We start from the raw sequence: 20975 nt of genomic DNA, 5'->3' as shown, positions 1-20975 counted from the left end.
GGTGTTGCTGCCAGTAAAGAAAATGTAGTCACTGTCCTCCTGAAATGTGATGGAAGTCTATAGGACAAGTAATTAGAATAAATAATTGCAAGAGAACCTAAATGAAAAACAGGATCAGCTTTAAGTCAGAGCTGTAGTACAGGCACGGTAAGAGGGGCACTAAAACAAATCAGTATTCCTGGCCTACACTGCTCCCTCCTTGCCCCAGAAGAAAGACTACACGTCTGCAGCAGCCAACTAAGCAGGGAGAGGACAACTTGTTTCGCCCTTTCACTGAATTTAACTACTGTTTGTTAGAGCTTACAGTTGTGTTGCATGCAGAAAGAAAACTCAATTCACTTATGGAATCCATGTATTATATTTTACAAACTGACCTGTCTACTTCATCACGAGCGACAATATCTCCTTTCTTTAAGGCTTTAATAGCAAACATCTCGTTTGTGTTTTTGTACTCTGCCAACAGCACCTAAAACAGAAGATAAGTGATTCATTTAAGAGCTATATCTAGTTTTTGATACAGCGTTGACATTTGATATAGCCTTTTGACATTTACCTTTCCAAAATGTCCTCTGCCCAGTACAGCACAACATCTGAAATCTTTCAGACTGAACTGAAATCTTTGCTGTGATCTATGTAAATAAAAAAACAGTCAAAAAAATCGTCTAGTTTGTTCACTTTAAGAAATATTATTCAGATCAACAGCAAAACCACTGCATTTTTACCTTCTGTCTTCAGGCTCTCGGGTACTGGTTTTTTTAATGTCTGAATGGGAAGCATCAGGCTCACAGATTATTTCAGACTGGAGTTTTGGGACAATACTATTTCTGCCATTTTCAAAATCAAAAGTTGTTACTTCATCCTGTGAAGAAAAAGAAGTCTGAAAATTTAAAACTGATTGCGAAGGCAAATGAATGCAGAAATTTTACTATAAGCATGTGACATTCTTAACACAAGAATTATCTAAGCTAAAATGGTATACTTTAAGATGATACAGATAAGCAAGCTTTTAACAGACTGATGAAACCTACTGCTCTAGTCATTCTGCTCTTTGTTAATAAAACCATTTTTTCCTGAATACTCTAATGATTTTGGGCTTTTGTTTTTTCTGTGGTGGAACCAATGACATGGAGAGTTAAACACACCAACCATGGAAACAGTTAATTGGAGCATTCTGATGAGACCATTCTGTATGGGTAAGTTAAGGGAGCATATGCTGAAATATAAGGGAAGAAATCCATCATAAAGGTGCCAATATTACAGCCTTGTTAAACTGTATACCCCAAAATCCTTAAAGTAACTTGCCTGAGATGGCGCATCAGCAGCCTTTATCTCAGAGGAAGATTCACATATTTCCCCAAGGGAAGATGCACGGGGTGGAGCAGGTGGAGGCTCAGGCTCAAGTTCAAAGTCCAATTTGGCTACAGGAGAGTCACTGGCAAGAAAATAAATAACTCCTCAGTGTATAGCAGAGACTGTTTTAATAGTTATGAAAACGAACGTAAAACTGCACGTTACATAGATTTCTCCTGAAACAAATCTTGTGTGTGTAGATCTCTCTCTAAAATGGATGTCCAAAATTAAAACATTGAAAGGTCTGCAGTCTTGCAGAATAAACAGATTTGACATACTTTACATACATTAGGGCATAAGCATCTCACTGCTACTCTTGCTTTTAAAAGTACTTAAAAATTGTAGATATCACCTACCTGGCTGGCAGTGTTAGGTCAGAAATGTGTGCATCAACCACTGGCCCGGTAGCAGGCACTGGTGCTTGAGGGCTGAAGGTGCCAGAGTGATTTACTGTAGGAATAGCTCTTCTTACCAGCCTTCCCCAAGTGGCAATATTAATATTCATTTGAGGAGCTCTGAGAAATGTTTTGCCTGTGGATATTGTGAAAAAAGCAAAGAGAGTGCAAGTAATTTCCTTACTTATTACCAAAAGCTATAATTAAAAAAAAATTCATATTAATCAGTTTATAGTTTATGAAGAACAAACTGAATTTGTCATATTCCTTAGCAATTCCTAATTATTCATTATTAAATGCTAATGCATAATAAGGAATTTAAAACAAAACATTTCTAAACGCAATGCCAAATCCTTCATTATCAACAGCTTTATTCACAGGCAAATATTAGGTCTCTGTATAAAAAAATATCACAGGTCTGTACAACTTTTAAGCTTTACATGTATATATTAAACAATCACCTTGCTGTTTTGAAAAAATTTTCTTCTGCCTCTGGAGTTTTGGTCGTCTTTCAATAACTGGATTAAAAAATGTAACCTGCAGTTCAAATAATACGTGTTATAATTCGAGTTTAAGAACAAAAGGCATTCTTGAAAGTTTAAGAAAAACTTCTTCAACTATTCTGCAATATAATACTTGCAAGTATGGCTCAAGTGCTTCAAAGAAACATTCTTACCTCTGCAAACAGAGTGCCCTGGGGTTCAAGATACAGACACATGCCATGCCGTTGGTTATCCAGGAAGTCTTCCAACCTCAGAAACTTTACCGCACACAAAGATCTCCAGTCGCGCCAATAAACTGAGATTTCTAACTCACGTGACTACGACAGGAAACACATACACAGGAAATCACTTATTAGTAATTGTTCTGCAAGAGTTACCTCTGTACAATCATAAGATCTAGCAACTCAAGGATCAAGATGCAGAGCTGTTAAAGGAGTGCCAGGGCTAACTAGCCATATTGAGCAAGCTCTTACTAGGATGACTGTAGCATTTCACTTCAGTTTAGATGTGATTGCCAGTGTCCAAATAAAAGTATAAGTATAAAATTCCCCCAAGAGCAGAAGGAGTCACAGTCACCAGTCTTTTTGAGTCAGTCTAACAACAATGCTAGTTCAAGATATTTTAGGTCAAGCTCTGACAACAAATTTTTACCTATGTTTAGAAACCTCAACTTTACTAGTTTTTCATGTTATTTACAAGTATCTATTGCATTTCACAGCTGCATAGTAACATTTTAGTACCTGCATATGCATCATGATGCAAGACTTTATACAGTATCTCTAGAAATACATACAGTTTTTGTAACGTGGTTGTGAGGAGGGGCCAAAACCTTTAAACTAACAAGAACTACTGCTATATCTTGCTGGTGGGATTTATATATTCTTAGGGTGTCTTATATGCTTGTTACAAAACGTGAAGAATCCTGCAATACAATATAACAGCAGCATTGTATGTTACTAAGTTCAGGTATCATAGTTTAATTCCATCATGATGCATCAACTTACTGTCTTTATAGGATAGCTGTAGGTTTTAAAAGAAACAAAAGTTAAGAAGCAGCAACTGATTAAAAAAACGATGGGGTCTGGAATGTGCATTTCAAATACAGAAGGATGCGTGGTCATGCCTAGCAGAAGCAAAGTCCTTTTCTGGCACCAAAAAGCATCTAATATTGAGTTTTTAAATAGTGAACATGAAACATACTAGGTTGGTAGGAGCAGCTACTAAACTTTGACTAGTTCTAGTCTTAATCTGAGAATAATGAAGGCTTGAGGACTCCACAGCTGCTAGTTTTGTTCTGCACTACTCTCAACTGGAACCTGAATTTCTCTACCTGCAGGTCTAAAACTGCATCCTTCCTAGATGGAAGGAATCTGGTTTGGGGCTCGGAGGGGCAGGGTGAGGCAGGGAGAGAGCAAAAACAGGAAGGTGGCTTTTTTTTTTCTCTTCATTTGTTGTCATCTCCATATGTCATCTTCATATACTGGAGATTACATTTTAGGCTCCTAAAATATAGTTTAATTTTCAGTCTATTTTAAACACTGATGGAAAAAAAATCCTTGTACCTTAAAATACTATGACTATCAGGTATCTAAAAAACAAATACTTGATTAAACCTGTATAACAAATTCTCTTCAAAAGGTGTGAGGAAAGAAATGATACATTTCGATACTTGCATCCTCCAAGTAACATTTAAAGTTCTAGGAAAGAATGATTAGTGAATTTATTTATTATTCCTGAAGAATTGATCAGCTTCACATGAGAACACTTTTACAGAAGCACTGTGAAAATTCCATGACATAGCTTTACCAAAATATCCAAACTGTATCTGATATTATTATTTATCAGTAAATTCTAATAAGTTTATGATCCTAATAAAAATTTAAGCACCATCTATCACAGGCTAAAAAGATGCTAAGTGTTAGATCTTGGATAAAAATATTATGTCAGTTTGTAGGCCAGAAAAGGTAGAATTTCTAGAATGCCAGTGCAGCATAACAGCTTAACCCCAGGGAGCTCATTCTGTTAAGGATGGGAACACTTGCACATATGAAATTTGAACATAATCACAACAACAGGCAAAAAAAAAGCAGCACAACATGAAATTAATCTAAAGAATCGACTATAGCTGTCAATGAAGTAAGACTACATTTTTACCCTGTCTAGTTCCAGTGTAAATTTCTGATCCCATGACTGATTGGAAATAGGTTTCCAGCTAGTTTGACCGACCACAGTGTTATCCAGCTTCAGTACAGCACAGACTTCATCTGTAAGTAAAGTACACAAACTCAGCTTAAATCTTTAAGAGGATTTTCCACAAACAAAACAATCTTCAGTAAGTTTCCCTTCAAAATGTAATCTCATATTTAATTGGTTCTTATGGTCATAATAGTGTGGTTGTGGTTTTGGGTTTTTTGTTTGTTTGTTTGGGGTTTTTTTGTTTGTTTGTTTTAAACAACTTGACAGATGAAGAAACACATAAGTTTAAAGCTTCAAATCAATTTAGTATTTTAAATTACAGAACATGGCATGCACATTAAAACGTAAATAAAAGATATGCATAAAAATAAGAGAAGTAAGAGTATACTGAACTGGACAAGTCATCAGTTTTCAAAAGGTTTCTACTGCTCCCACTTTTATTTTTACTGGTTCTGCTCATGAAGGATGATCTGGCTTCATTTGGACTCCAACCAGGTAGCGTAATTGATGTGGCTTTTGATCGACCAGGGACGTTTTCCAAAATATCTTGGCAGCCCATAAGCCTAACTTCCAGGGTACCTAGAATAAGACAGACAATGATTTATCAAAGATTTATGTTCTTAAGTAAACAAAGTGAATGACTAATGATTGATTTATGGCAGTATCTCACATTCTGACCCCTGCAGGGTAGAACAGAAATATCAGATGAAATCAAAAGACAGATCTAAGACAGACAAATATACTGAAAACAAGCATTAAAAGTCAAATATGTGGCACTCAACTTTCTAGAAGGAGCAACAGTTCACCAAAATAACACAAAATAAGTTTTTGTTCTGTGTCTCAGAAGTATCTTTGTTTTCTTCACTTGAGAACCTAACTTACTTGGGTTCAAGTTGTAAGCAATGTCATTTTTTAAGATGACAAATCTTAAGTTTCTTATTAAAACAATAGATCTTGCAGATGGGACACTAAGAATTCTTCACGAGTTTTATATAACCAATTAATATTGGATACATCGCTTTGGTAATTAAAATGAACACATTGACTATTGAGACTACCAATTTGTTCAAGATACATTCAGAAATCACATTTGCCTGCTGCATGCTAAAGTCAAATTTGAGTTAGTACATAATTTAAAAATCATTGAATTGTTCCAACTTGACTGAATTCGGATTTATAAAAGCTGAGACAAGAAGCTACTCTTCAAAATCTTCTACATCTTTAACCAAATGAGGTATAGAGGCTGCTGTTCTAATTTAAGAGAGTTTCCTCCAGCAGCACAGAAACATCTGAATACCACAGATGGTTACAAGAACAGTAGGCTTACCTCATCCTGTACAAGATAGCATCTGTAAAACTCTGACACAACTGACACTAAAAAAATTAACTATTAGAAGTGGTGAAATTAGCCAGTTCATAATCATACTGTCAGCTAGAAATGCAGCTCCTAAATGCAGTGTTCTTTTGACAGCATACGTACTTAACTGTGAAACTTAAAAGTACTCTTTTGTAACAGAAACTTAAGTCAGACTTGACCTAAAAATGGTCTGGCAACATTATAGCCCACAGAACAGACACCAAAAAACCAGTCTGAGAAGAAATCCTATCCTGTCGGGAACTAACAGCCGTAAGTGACAGCTAAGCATTAGGCTATGAAGACAAAGAGATGCTATTGGCTCCTGAAACAGGTTAAAAGGTAAAAGAATACCTCATTCCGAAACTCTGTTTAGGAAAAAAAAAAAAAATAATAAGCAGAAAGGCTATAATCTTGTATAAGGACTGGATGCGTATCAGAAAGTTCTGTTGATGCACTTTAAGAAGTATGACAGCAGCACTGATCTATTTTTCCACAAAGTGTTAGAGGCAAAACACAAAGACGCTGTTCATTTAAATCCAGTTCAATACAAAAGCTCTTTGTGTAGCCAATATGAAAGTGAAACTATTAAGAATGTCACAAGCATGTAGCTCTGTTTTGATAATTCCTACTAGAAACTGTTCATATGTATCAGTAAATCAAGTTTAAAGAGGAATTATTTGTCACTATAACGTAGCTGACGCGTGACTATGTATTACAGGAAAAGAATAATTAAAAAAAAAAAAAAAAAAGCTGTTTCAAAACCAAGGAACAATACTTCCTGCCCATGGTCGCTGATCATTTGAGATTCCATATGATGAAAAAAAGTTCCCCTCACCACTCTGCCACTTTACAAGGGCTCTCAGCTGAGGTCCTGATGCTTTTTACCTTTTGCTACGTATCTTACTGAACCAAAATGGAAGACAAGTAGACTCGCTCAATTTTATAATTATTGCAGCTCAGCAGAAGAGTTCCTCTTTTTGTTTTAAGATATAACCCCACAGTATTTCAAAACTAAATTCTGGTTTCAGTTATACATGTATAACTAGAGTAACGTTTGAATTACAGATTGTTTTTGTAATAAACTTACTCTGTTAATAGTTGGTTTAATAGTTACATATAAAATGTTTTAGGAAACAAAACAAAAAACCAAACCTATCTGTACTAGTAATTCTTACATGACCACTTATTAAATAAATTTAGTAAAGCAACATACCCCCCCAAGTAGTCAAAAGTATTTACTTTTCTTTAAGAACACTGGGAGGCAAATGTTTAAGAGCTTTGCTAAAGTATGGCTCATCTCTTGAAACAGTTTACTTCTAATGAAGGACAACAATCCCAGGTGAACCCAAGCTCTGAGAAGTTCCTAAGTCTTATATTTATATATAAGTGTACTGTTCCCTCACAGTAGGCTAAGTCTCTAAAAAAAACACCCAAAAAACCCAAAAAACCAAACACCTCCATGTTTAATTGCAAGGAAAATAATTCACACCAATAAATAGAGGCTTCAATAGTTCCATGCACGTTTGTTAGGATCTCCCTCCTTGGTTTAGAAATACAACGCATGTTTTGGTAGCATAAATCTCACCTTCTAGGACGCCAGTGTGGTCCAGTGGGTAAAATAGGGACTGGGAGAAAAGCTGGGTGCCTATCTCCAGCTCTGCCACTGACTTGTTGTATGACCAGGGCAAGTCACTTAACCCTTCTGCACCTCAGTTTCCCCATCTGTAAAATGGGGATAATGATACTTACCCACCTTTTAAAGTGCTTGATAATCTAAAGATGAAAGGCATTAGGTAAACGCTAGTAATATCGTTCCATAGTGACCTAACTTAAGGCCAGAACTTCAATTTTTCAATAGGATTATAAAAAGGTCAACAAATAAATCAAAGAAACTTATCTGCATTTTTTTGGTGCATAGACACTTGGAAATTCTAAATGCCTTTGTCTAGGAAAAGAACAACAATGAAATATGTCCAGAAAGAAAGGAAGCTGGCATTAAAGTCTTGTTTTAAACCATTCAATAAAATGAAATTTAAAAAGCTCCATAAATCATACCTGTTAAAGCTGCTGGTTTAGACAGTGTACTATACTGGTTTTGAGTAGATATTACACTTTGACGAGGACTTAATGTGGGTGAAGAGACCAATGAAAGCTCCTCTATAATAATACTGCTTTTGGGATGGTTTTTAGGAAGTTCATTCAATCTCTGTTCCAGTGAATACTTCAAGAGGTCCAACTTCTGGCTTGATTCATTAAATCTTGCTTGCGCCTTTTTAAAATAGAAAAAAAAAAATCAAATTATTTTAAATGTTCTTTCAAGAAAAAATAAAGTATCAGAAATTGTAATGACGTAAATTACTTCTGAAAGTGCCTTTCTGTCGGTAACTTTCCCAGATCCAAGTAATTTCATCACATTTTTTGCACCTTCTGCTACAGCATACTCTATCCTAAAATGATGCCGTAATTCTTCCATTCGGAGTTCAAGAGGGCTTATCACAGGTTTTGCTGCAAAGAGATATAAACAAACAATCTTCATTGAAGACCATGCCCATGTTTAATTTCATTAATATTAACCCCTCTCCCACATAAACAGAGGGGAGGGGAGAAAAAGAAGAGTGAGAGATGCAGATTTGGTAGTCCAAAGAAAAGCTTGAAGTATGTCATAAAAGCAGCAGTGAAATTTTAAGCTTCTGCATTTGAAAGAAGAAATAATTGATCAGGGCCTCAATCCAATAAACAGGTCCTACTCCTTGAAGAGCTAAAGGATGTGAGAAAAAGAACATGTTTTCAAGGGAGTTAAGGGACAAAAGCCAAATCTCCCAAACATCATTCAGCTGGCAAGAAGGAGGTTTTGAGACTTCCACATTTATGAACCATGCCTCTGAGGATTTATCTTTCAAACTACTCTGTAGCTAAGTAGATCCCTGATTCATTTCTGATAATTCTTCTGCTTCACATGAAAACCCAGGGAATCTGCCTTCTGCCAGCACAGAGAATGTAAGCGGTCCCATACACTGCCTTCCCCAAATGGTTTGGGTTAACCATTCTAATGTCCACTTCTTACAGTGTTTAGATTTCCTAAACAGAATTAGAAAGTTTCCTGGATATACTCCTTTCTGTTTAAAGCTCTAAGAGTAGTAGGAACACAAAAAGGCATTTGAAAGCCCTTTCTAGCTTGAATAACTTTCTTCTTCTTTTGAACAAACGATATACATAATCCATGTGCTAAGATGGGGTGTTAAAAGAAGCCAGAAGTGTCCTAAGTGTAAAAACAAACAAAGAAAACCAACCCCCCACCTCACAAAACAAAACACACACACACAGGTTTTTCATTATCTAGGATATATCCAGGCCCAATTACAAGCATCGTCATACAACTCCAATACTCAGAAATGCATACGAATAAAGTTCAAGACTTAGAGATGTACCAATATGCCCACAATTTTATAGTATGCTCATGCTATTATAGCTCAGGGGTAATTTTTTTTTTCTTTTTTTTTTTTTTTTAATTTTAAAGATTTCCAAAGAAATGCAAGTTTAAAACTACTTCTGAAATGCAGCATGAGTATTTCAAGTCAGGTCGTTTTAAAAACACTGATTTTTTTTGTTTTTAAAATAGTTGTTTACTATCAATCTAGCCTAAATACCCATAAAGACAGCAAAAATTTGCCTCCATCTGTGCTCTCATTAGTAATAATAAGGTCAATCTATTTAAGTATGACAAGCAGGCTTTGTACCTGCCTCAGATATTTTTTTTTTATGATAGTGAAAAGATTATATGCTTTAAAGAAAGTTACTAGTTATTGTTTTTTTATGATAGTGAAAAGATTATATGCTTTAAAGAAAGTTACTAGTTATTGTTAAGACGAAAGAAAGCATGCATGAAGGGAGAACGAAGACCACAAAGCAAAAAGGGACTGCATAAAGTATAAAAAGGATGATGAAGAGAGATTGTATTTCTCTTCATTAAGCTTAAGGTATTTTGCTTCAAGTCAGATATATTTGGCATCCTAACACATACAATGGTATGCTTAGTCTCCAATTATTTTTGGTTCATGCAAGCTTTGTCTAACATTCCTACTAGAAATCTATAACTCTGTGTGCATATCGGTACATATATATATGGCATTCTGACATTAATGATTCATATTTCCTTTCTACTCCATCACCATTATCAAAAGCCAATTCATTGGTCTGGACTGCCTGAAGAATCTGCATCCTTATAACTTCTATTTTTGTCTTGCTGTCCTGGAGCATCTGCTGAGCTGTGGCAAGAAGTTTTCGATCCTATTAAAACAAACAAACAAGGTAAAATCATAAACTCTTAATGGAACAAAACACATTGAAAGCTTCAAAACCCACATGCTTTAGGAACAAGAACTAAATCTACGTAGTTCATTTGGTATAGCAGACCAATTCAACTGACCACATTATGGTATTAGTGGAAATGAAGTTAGGACAGAGGCATATTCTGGTTTATTAAAGACTATAAGCCACTCCCATGGAAACTGTAGCTGCTTAAAATCAAATAAAGGAGGCACCATCTAGCAACATTACATGTGTAATGTTTTGTAAGCTGATACTAAAGAAAGGACAAGATATTTGCAAAATACCTCCACCCTATGTAGAATTACTCAAATTTACTGTATGATAAGAACTCTTCTAATAGCCAGATTTGCTAGACTAAATTAATATAAAAATCATTGTACTAATTCACTTGAGCTGATTTTCAATCTTGAAATTAGAAATACGAAGTTAGCTTACATAGCACGTTATACATAAGTCTGCAGTAAGTTTTTCTGAACAAATCAAAGCTGAAGATTTTTTTGCATTAATAAATACATAATATGAGGGTTACTTCATTAGCTATTTCATCAACAACTTAAAGTACAGTACTTTTCATCTAAATAAACTAAGCCAACCAATTTTTGTTTTCAAAAGCAGTAACACAAGAAGCAGGTTAGAAGAGAACATTTCTGAAGATGAACTTTCAAACTAACCGATAATACCATTTCATTGTCAGGAGCGCAGACAGCCATCCACATGTTTCTCAGGTACACCATTTTTTGTCCTCCAGCTACTGGAGATCTGACTTACAATGGATTATCAAATGGTTCTTGGATGTGGAACTGTGCATGTGCTTCTATGGCTGCTGCATGGCTCTCTATGTTCTGGGAATTACCAGATAACTTAAAGGTGATCTGACTTGCAGTTAAGAACAAAAAAAGGGATATAAGAAAATTTAAGGCAGTCTATTTGTCCTGTCTGTGCAGTACCAATCAATCCCAGTAATTAATAGTAGTCAGTGTAGATGAGTATCACACTTGTTATAGCCCAAAGGGTGTTTTGGTTAACTCATTTTGTAGCCACTCTATAACCTCATTAATAAGTTACTTTCCCATGGACATGGTTTATACTTATATTTATAATTTTATAATGAAGTTATCAATTATTTAAGAACTTAAAGAAATTCAATTCTTCCCCTTACCACAACCAAGACAAAGAACTGCAGTGTAGCACAGATACCCAGAGCTAGAAATACTGGCACAATTAAGAATACTGCAAGAAAAATCAGTATGCTGAGAAGATAAATTTACCTTCATAGAGCTCCTCTATGACCTTGCACCTAATGTATTACTCACTCAGGTATTTTAATGCTGCCCTATGTTCTGCAGGCTAGATACACCAAGATATACACATAAAAAGGCTTTGGCTGCATGGGGAGAAATTGTGCCAATTCTGCATACCATAGTCTCAGAACTCTTGGTTTTAAGTTTTAGTATTAATCAACATTTCAGAGAGATACCACTAGTTTTCATATTTTAAGATTCCACGTTAGCTATCCAGTTATTTAATGAGTACACTGAATTTCCTAAATAAATGCCTTCTCAAATACAAATGTCAACTTTTGAAATAACCACTGTCTACAGCAGAGTATAGGATCTAAGTAACAGATTACAAGCAACTCTAGAATACTGTATTAAACCTTATCCATGCATCATTCTGATGTATAAATATGCTGCAAGTGTTTATTTGTTTGTATCTTCAATTTTATCTTATTTTTGATCTTGCTGCTCTTGATTGTCCCTCATATCCTCTTACTGCAATGGATTTGCTTGCTCAGGGGCAACATCAGCCCTTCAATGTGTAGAACAGAGGTAATTCAGGATTATAGAGATATCCTTATGTTTTCAAGAGACAGAAAATCCCATCTTCAGAATCAAAATGGATGCGTTATACTCAGCAGCTCTTTTAGTGTTGGAGGCTGAATACGAAGTATTTCAAGACATCTCCTGAGCATAGAGGAACTGACAGTGCCTGGAAAACTGATCTGCAAAGCTGCTGTGGGATCTCAGAGAATCCACTCAAGTCCAAGGAAAGATGATCAATATCTCAGAAACACTTAAGTCCGAATCGGTTGAGCTGAATGTTGCTGAAGCAAGTAGGGTAAGTATAAAGGGAAAGCCTTCCCATGTGATGATGGGTTTATTACTATTAACAGACTGCTTTTTCATTTTTAAGAAACAAATGATGACCTCCCTCCATTAAGTTTAGGTCTGAAAATAATACAACAAATTTGAAATTAGATCATATAGTACACTTGAATAAAGGTCACAAAAGAGTTTCATACATTTTAAAGAGGGTCCTGCGACTAGTTTTTAAAGAACTACTGGATTACCGGGGTTGGATTCAAACAGGGAATTTTCTGCCCCTTTTGCCCACCTCATCCAGACACTTGAGTTGTTTTAAGCTCTCCTTTTTAAAACATAATCACCATGCTCAAGCCTACAGTTTAAACCTGCCAAATTAACTCACTACTGAGTATTAAGAACATGAGAGAATGAATACGCACCATTTCCATCCAGTTTGTAGAAGCAGCTGGCAATGCTTTTGTGTTTTCCAGCTTGCTCTCCCCAGCCCAGTTACTATATACACCCAATCTGGTAGGCTGATTTAAGCATTTACCAATTGAAAATACAAGATTCAATCATCAATTTTAATTACATGCCTCAATCATAAAGTGAGCCAGAATTTATCCTTTCTACCTAGTCTGATCAAAGCCTGCTAACAATGTCTAATATTATAGCTGGAGTGTGTAGTTAAGTTTTTGCAGGCTGTTATAAGGTTACTTACTGAGGGTTTAGTAGGAACATAATTCATGTATGTCTTTTGATCCATTTGGGTCAGCTGATTATTATTTTTAAGTGTACCTTATGTTAAGTACATGGCCCCAGAGGATGTACACTCCAGGGTTTCCAGGAGCTGAGGGACTGTGGTGCATAGACATCATTCCCAGGCCCTTAGTCATAAGGTGCACTCCAGATATTTCTTCCATCTGCCCCAGGCTAGTAGGTTACAGGTCACTTTCAGATAAGGCTACCAAAGTACCAGCTGGTTCAACAGAAGTGCTGCTGGGACAGAATGAGCTTGATGGCACCTACAGTCCATCTAGTCTAAACTCATTTTTCTGTGATTGAGCAGTGGTCACTGTAATTTTTTTGAGGTATAAGAAGGTCATACAGTAGGCAGATACAAAGTAATCTGCCTCTCCACTAGTCCCTAGGAGAAATTCACTCAGAAAAATGAAGTTCCTTTCCAACACTTTCTGGTTAGTATCAATTATAAGGGGTAGCAACACAATTCATGGATGTCTACTCTTCAGGTCAAACACTTCTTTTTAATAAGTTCACTGACCTAGCTAGGTGTTGGCTCCATTACTTAAAATTGAAGTGTTTTAAGAACTTATTTACTATTGTCTGAACACAGAAACATCTAGCCAAGCTACTACATTACATACTATTTGTTAGATCTATGCTTGTGTTTCCGCTTAGTTTGGAAATTCATTTCCTGAATGATTTAGTAAAAGTAAATTGAAAGAACAGGCAATGAGTAACTAATGAAGGGTGAAGGGGCAGGTAAGCAGAGGACACTCTCCCCCCCCCCCCCCCCCCGCTTTTTTCTCATTTGAGAACTATTGACTGCCTTATCCTCATAAAATATGGGTTTGGGTTTTGTTGTTGTTGTTGTGGGGTTTTTTTCTTCCCATTTAAAAGGTTTGGTTTGTCTTTCAGTTGAGTTAAGGGATTCTTAGTGTATGATGAATTTTATTACACAGCTAGGACTATGTAATAAGTCAAACCCATTTAGGGGTTAGCAAACAACCCCCTCCTCCTTGGAGAGCTTCTGGTGCTATCAAGTGAGCATGTGAGTGCAAGTGAGCATGTGTTTAAAATTCAGATCTAGAAATAACTGTGGCTTTATTTTTAATTTCAGTTTGACGCTATCAGATGCTACCTCTAGAATACCACGCTTGTGTAAAAAAAAGTATTTTATGTGTATTTTATGTGCACTAACGCAGATTATAACAACTCTATGAGAATACCATACACATCTTATTAAAACAAATATTTTGTACAAATCTTTCTACTGCCAACTAAAACTAGATGACCATTTCAGAAGCATACTTGGCAATGCCACATTTTGTGTAATTATCATGCACATTACTTTAAACTAATGGATATTTTTTTTTAGTGGAGCTAGGAAAAGCATCAGATACCAGTCAGTGTCATACCAAGCTTTGCTGCTAAGTGAATCACACATGATCAAAGATTACTAGATGTACTAAATTTAGTAAGCCGGATTTGTTATTTAGGTTGAACTGCATGTGGACAAATTGATAAAACAATCACTTGAGTGGGTATCAAACCACAAAAAAAAAAAAAGGTATAGACATTTGTAGCACATTTGACATAACTACTTAACAAAAATATACCCCAAACTAAAAACACTGAAATTGCATACTGTTTATACATTGTACATTCACACCACAGAAATACGAAAATCCACAAACATTTCATGTTCTTTAAGCATTCCAAAGCCTTACCTTTGAAGAGCCATTGGAGTACATCTGTATCATATTTTCTGCTCCCTGTTTTACTTTCAGTTCTATATCCAATTGCTTCTTTAAGGCCATCAATCTGTTGTTAGTAGAAAAACGAGGATCGCTATTTGGAGTATCAGGAGTCCTAGGACAATCTGTGAATTAAAAGTAAGTTGTAATGTGTGCAGAAAAAAAAAGAAGAAAAAACCAAACCCCACAAAACCAAAAAACTAAACCCCTCCCCCCAAAAGCACCCTAAACTTTTCTATTCTATTAAGTTACAGATTAAGCAAAGCTGGAACATCATACTTAAGTATTAGGACTGACCCTCCTGTCCAGAGCTACTTTGCAGCAGCACTGCAAATGCGCCTTAACATGAAAAGCCTCACAAAAGCCTAGTGACTCCTACACATGTCCTAATTCACATGAATCACTTCCGGGAGTGGTAAAATAGGCAGGTTTGCAGCTAGGTCTATTTTCATTTCAAAGGAGATTTATTTCTTCTGGAATGTCTTGAGTCAATTAAAAATGCAGTTTTCCATTAAGCTTTCTTACACTCCTGATTTTAAATCTAAGTGTTTTAAAAACAAACTTGGACAATAATATTCAATACTAATGAGCATGGTCTAAATACAGATATTAAGTAGATCCTCATCGATTCTAGTGTAAACACTGCAGACACAGTTTATGTCAAAATTAATAATAGATAAAATGAGCCTTTTCCTTAGTTGTAAAGCTGAACAATTTTTGCTCTGGAATTATAACAGAATCCTGGGATAATTGGATATATAGACAGACAGGTTATTGAACAACTGTGATCTGTGGGAAGGATAAAGCTTTTTCGTTTGACAATATTACTGTGTTTAGATCTCCATCTTGCTGGATTAATTTAATGGAATGCAAGTTAGTTTTATCAATCAAATTATATATTCAAACTCCTTAACTTTTCTGTCTTCCTCCAGAAAAGTCTATTAATCACTGGTTCACATCTCAGCTTCTGCAACATGAACTGTTAGCGAATGGAAAGTAAGTGGCCACTGGACTACTTCCTAGTACTTAACTATTTCCAACACAACTGTCCTTTTAGCTAACTATCTTCCCTAACAGTCTTAATGGCTTCTCTCAAACTTTTTGTAAAAAAGGATAAATTATGTCCACTGTAATAATGTTTTTTTTTGTTGTCGTTGATTTCTTCTACCCTAACAACTGAGAGAATACCTCCTCTATGGGCAAATGACATTAGTTGGTCTCCTGGAAGATAGTATTTACCTGATACCAACAGTACAGACTTTTTTTCCAATTTCAATTAATTTTCCTTGAATTAAAAGTAGGATGATGGATCAAGTTCCTGAAATCCTCAATTATTAGAAAACACAGGCATGGCACTAGTAACTTACAAATTATTAATTATGAGGTCGCATGGGGAGGAGATGTCTTATCTGCCATTTCATATTTCTTCTGTAGAAGCTTCTGACAACTAGTTTTGGAGATTTAATATATTTTACTTTCAAGTTTGCTGTGTAATTTCCTCCTAAATTGCAATTTTTGCTGAGGCTACATACAGATTTCATGTAAGGAGAAGTTCTAATTTCCTCTGCTGCTAATTCACTCTTCACTTCAAGCCACTTCAAGACTCTTACTGCATCCTCACTACTTAAAGACAGTACAGAAAATACCAGATGTTTAAAAATAAAAAAAAAAAATATCTGTGTTATTCCTCATCTGTTTTGTCATTCATCCTCTCCTCAATGTTTTGGCTTGGTTTCTCTGTGAAACTGCACTTGAACAGCTTTACCTTAAATCTGATATTAATAAAACAAAGATTAACAACATGCTTTCCTCTCACTTATGTCTTCACGTTCAACTAATCCTCACCTAATAATCTATTCAAAATTAGAACGAATGTGAAACTTGAAAGTCACAGTGTCAAGTCTCCTTGTAAAGTAGATTAAGTGTATAAATGAATATTTACCAACTTTAGATTTATGATGCAGACCTCTACCACTTTAAGATCCCAGCCCTCTGATGATCCCTGGGAAGACTGTGGGGCTCCTGAAGTCTGTTTGCACAGCTTTTAAAGATGCACACAAGCAGTCTTCCTTTGCATTAAAACAACACTCAAGTTGCAAGTCAAGGACTAATTAGAGATACCATGGTTCAGGTTGCCCAGGCAGCTGTTATTATCTCCCTTTGCGTGTCTGCACTGTGAAGATGTAACCACATCACTTACCTGGGTAATCTCAAGAGTTAGTCTGCACTTGTGGACCTGAACTACACTCTACCATCTAGTTTAAATGGTTCTACTATATGCTTTGTTAGTAACCAGCAGCAAAGGAAACTTTTCTGCAGTATGGACTAATTGCTACGAAGAAATAATTTTTTGCCTTCAGGCATAATAGCTGTTCACTAAACTCCCAAACACGGAACAATATGGTTTCTTAACAAAGATTTTTTTTTTTTTTTAAGGAAAAAAGTTTTACCAACAGCTTTTCCGAAATGGCTTCCAAGTGACTCCTTTTCCCCCCCAACCCCATTACAATTCAGTAAGCAGCCTGAGGCAGCTTCTTATAGAAGAATTCAGATTAAAGCTTTAAATCAGCCAGACAAACTGGTCCTATTATGGAAAGCGTTGACAATCTTAGCAGCAGCACTACAAGCTACATCTGTATTAGCTGCTTCCCCTCTCTCTTTGTAATGTCTGCTGGCGTTGTAATCACTTTGGTATGGCTAGTTATCTCTGATCTATTTGTGTAAAGCACTATACAGAGGGGCTCAAATCTCATCTGGAGACATTCAGTCATCTTCATAATACAAATGAGTAATAAGTTCACCCCGATAATTGCAATCAATGGGATTTATGTATATGCTTAAAGTTAAACAAGAGTTAAGTACTCATACCAAATTGTTATTTCACTCAAGTAGGTAAGTAGGGACTGGAGAAAATAAGAGATTCTCCAGTTTGCGGCATTTGTTGGTCAATAAGGACAGTACAAGACTTGCCATTTTGGATGCATTCAAGTCCAACTTTGCATAGGACAGCAAGAGCTTTGCTGCAGTATGGATTAGTGCCCCTAGGCATTTTCTTCTTGACAGGGAGTATGAAGTGAAGTAACAGATGTATTTCAAGTGAACTTGACTTAATTTCAAGTAACTAGCATTTTTGCTGAACAACTATGAATGCTGTTGCTTAACACTAATGAGTTTTGTGTGGCTTGTTAGCACACATCCAGGCTGCTGGAAGAGCTGCGGTACTGCTTCCCTAGCATCTGCAATATCCTGTTTTCATGAAAATATAAGACTTAAAATAAGTTAATAGTGATGGTTTAACTGATTTTTTTTTTAATGTCTGGATTGCATCAGGACAATGGCAGTTTTCACTCTGAAATGTTTATCTTAACCATGATTTTTGCTCTTCTGAAAACCTTTTCAGTTTGAGTCTTTGCATAGTGCTCACCAGCAAAATCTTCTTGCTTCTAAATTGCCTTTTACCAGCACTCCCATCTAAATTATATTTATTAGAGTAGTGACACAACTCTACTCTTCTGAGACTGCTCCTCATTCCTTTGGGGACTCTTCCCCAGATGCTAGGTATGCTATTTGTTCCATAAGCTCAGTGTGTTAATCTAGGATCCCATGTAACTTTCTGAATTTGGGTTCCCAGATGGTACTGCAGCATGCTGCTAAGCTACTCAATTAGCAGCAAGTGCCCTTTAGTAAATAGTTAATTTTAATCTTATTTGAGGATATTTAATTGCAGTTAGCCTCATCAGTGGCATATCCAACAGAAATACCTATGATACATGTTTAGGCATTACTGGAGGGGGGAAGAAAGAGGCATCATCAGGCTTTTCTCAGGGAGTCAGATGGTTGCATCAGCACTTGAACTAAGCTATCAGTCAGTCCAAGGCAGCAGTGGGCCTTCTGCACTCAGAGAACATCCAGCACCGACCTCCTGGAAACTTCTGAAGCTCAACTGAATTTCAATTCAGTAATGGCTAATTTTAACTACTAAACAAGTGACAGGAGATTGCTTCAAATTGCTTCAATAATGTTATTTTACATTAAGGTTCCCAAAAGTTACCATGAAATTCCTATGGATATGAGCCTTGTAGGTAGAGTCTGCTGTCTAAAAAGTCACTACCTCTACCAATTTGGTTGCTACCTCTACCAGTTTCCAGTAATTGGTCTTATATGGACACTTTGGTGTCTGATAGATTAACCTAGTCATTTGTAGGGACAAAAATTCCCAAAACAGTCTCTCTCACCCCTGCCGTCAGCTAGTCATATTCTTAAACAAAATAAATTATTTTCTTTGTGACCCCTACAACCAAATGTGATGTAAAGTGGATAGCTTAGAAGTTAGTTAGGAGAATGGAAGAAGAGGCATGAACTCGTCTTTTTGATTTCCTGTTCTCCATGTTTTATCCAGCCTCAATTCCCTCAAAGGTTTTTCTATCATCTCACCTCCCTATCCACCTTTACTTCAGCTCTATGGAACAGATTAATTTCCAAATTTATATATATCCTACATATCAACTATATGCCTAATTAAATAAGTGACTTGCTGTAGGTAAGCTATTTCAATCTTACACCTCACTGAGTCATATTAAAAATCCACAATCTCTACTGCTACTTTTTGGACACATGAAAAGAATATCAATTTAATCTGTGCTACTGTGTAGAAGTATGTTTTTAAGATACAAAATTTCTTCATCCCTAAGACTGAAGTAATCACTCCCATGTTACACATTTAAATCTCTCAGATTTTCAGCAGTAATGGTCACTAGGCTCGTCCTACTTGTTTTGTGTTCCTGCATTCTGCTTTGCTTTTAAGTGCTGACCTATAAATTTAAAAACTCCACGTCCTAGTATGACTAATACACTGCACGATAAGGGCAGACCTGGGTACAAAGTCCCACTTCGAAAACAAATCTAGATTCAGTAGCGACCCCATAATGTAAAGTACACCTATATTATGCTAAAAGTTGTTTCCGAATCATACATCCGCTGCCAAATCTACTCTCATATTCAGTAATATAGCTTTTTGGCAAACTGCACTTTTTGGTTAAGGTTTAATACCAATTCTTCAAATAGCTGTGAAAATAATTTCCTATAGCATTAGGACATGGAAAGCTTTCAGCTCTAGGCAAACTACCATCGAAACATCTTAACTTGCTTGAAATGGAATGTTATTAAAAAACATTTTTCTACAGTAGATTCATTAACGCTACATTTAATGGTTTTAACATGTATCGATTACACTGTGCTGATTACAAAGAAGTTACACTACAAATTAGTGGTTCGTTAAAAAAGTAATGTAAGTTACTGCTTGATACCATAAGCCACGTAAGAGTCACAACAGCTTGCATGGCACTTTTCAGCTCTAGATCTGGAGCACTTTAGAAATATATGTTCACACCCACTTTTCAGATACAGGAACAAGGAAAGATTAAATGACTTTTCCAAGTTATCACAATGACCTTTCAACCAGTCAACAGAAACAGTCCAAAAATCTTCAGAGTTCAGGCCTGACAGGTCAAAGGGATCATCATCTTATAGGCAATGATTCTCTCAGTGTTAATTCTCAATGGATCTCAGTCCTGACTTTGCTACTTAGAACCTGCAAAAACCTACACAATATACTCTAGAAGACGGGGAAAACATAGGGCCACCCCTGAAAAATTACTGAAGTACATAAAGATAACACATACCATGACTCCCACAGCTCTTGAAGCCTTTTTACCCTATTTTCAGCATTCATGCTCTGCACAGTCTAAAGATTTCCCATATATTTCCTTCTCTCTTTTAAATAATTTGTCACTAACTGACCAGAAAAAGGTCAAACACAAGCTAAAGTGAAAAGCTGTAACTTAGAATAAAGCTAGCCTCTGGAGACAATGCACTTATTCAGGGAGCTCTCATATTCATCAGTAAATTCACTGTCGATCCTAAGCAAAGGCAAGAATTCCCAGCTGAGATACCTGTCACCTCTCCACAGATGTATCTTCTCTCAGATGGCAGTGATCTTTAGAGCTATGTGTCCATGTATTTGCTGAATATTATGTGTGTGTATATGTATATATATACACACACACATACAAACACCCACACAGTTGGTGTGTCTTAAGTTTTATATTACTGACCTTAGTTTGCAAAAGCCAAGCTCACTAATACCTTAAATCAAACCTAAGACTTCAGTATTAAAAATCAGAGTATCACCTAGATAACTTGCACCTATCAGTCTCAAGACAGACAGAATGTTTACTGAGAGTACTCTCCCTCCATGAATTAGC

At 36.1% G+C, this 20975-nt stretch overlaps 1 protein-coding gene across 2 annotated transcripts in view; it reads right to left on the bottom strand.

The window, feature by feature from the left end:
- PKN2 (protein kinase N2) overlaps positions 1-20975 on the bottom strand; it is a 60110-nt gene that overhangs the window by 11885 nt on the left and 27250 nt on the right. For both annotated transcript variants that reach the window (XR_012043603.1, XM_072869065.1), the window contains exons 3-15: positions 14686-14837; positions 9971-10088; positions 8161-8306; positions 7857-8070; positions 4838-5023; positions 4403-4512; positions 2422-2565; positions 2207-2282; positions 1707-1881; positions 1303-1432; positions 723-859; positions 554-629; positions 375-466 (exon numbers count right to left, since the gene is read on the bottom strand). Coding sequence is in view for 1 of the 2 variants with exons in the window: in XM_072869065.1 (XP_072725166.1) it covers positions 375-466; positions 554-629; positions 723-859; positions 1303-1432; positions 1707-1881; positions 2207-2282; positions 2422-2565; positions 4403-4512; positions 4838-5023; positions 7857-8070; positions 8161-8306; positions 9971-10088; positions 14686-14837 (1756 nt within the window). In the remaining variant the exon portion in view is untranslated. The remainder of the gene's footprint in view (positions 1-374; positions 467-553; positions 630-722; positions 860-1302; positions 1433-1706; positions 1882-2206; positions 2283-2421; positions 2566-4402; positions 4513-4837; positions 5024-7856; positions 8071-8160; positions 8307-9970; positions 10089-14685; positions 14838-20975) is intronic.

This window comes from Ciconia boyciana, chromosome 7 (assembly GCF_034638445.1).
Source record: "Ciconia boyciana chromosome 7, ASM3463844v1, whole genome shotgun sequence".
NCBI classification, from domain to species: Eukaryota; Metazoa; Chordata; class Aves; order Ciconiiformes; family Ciconiidae; genus Ciconia; species Ciconia boyciana.
This window is presented reverse-complemented; position numbering and strand designations above follow the sequence as displayed.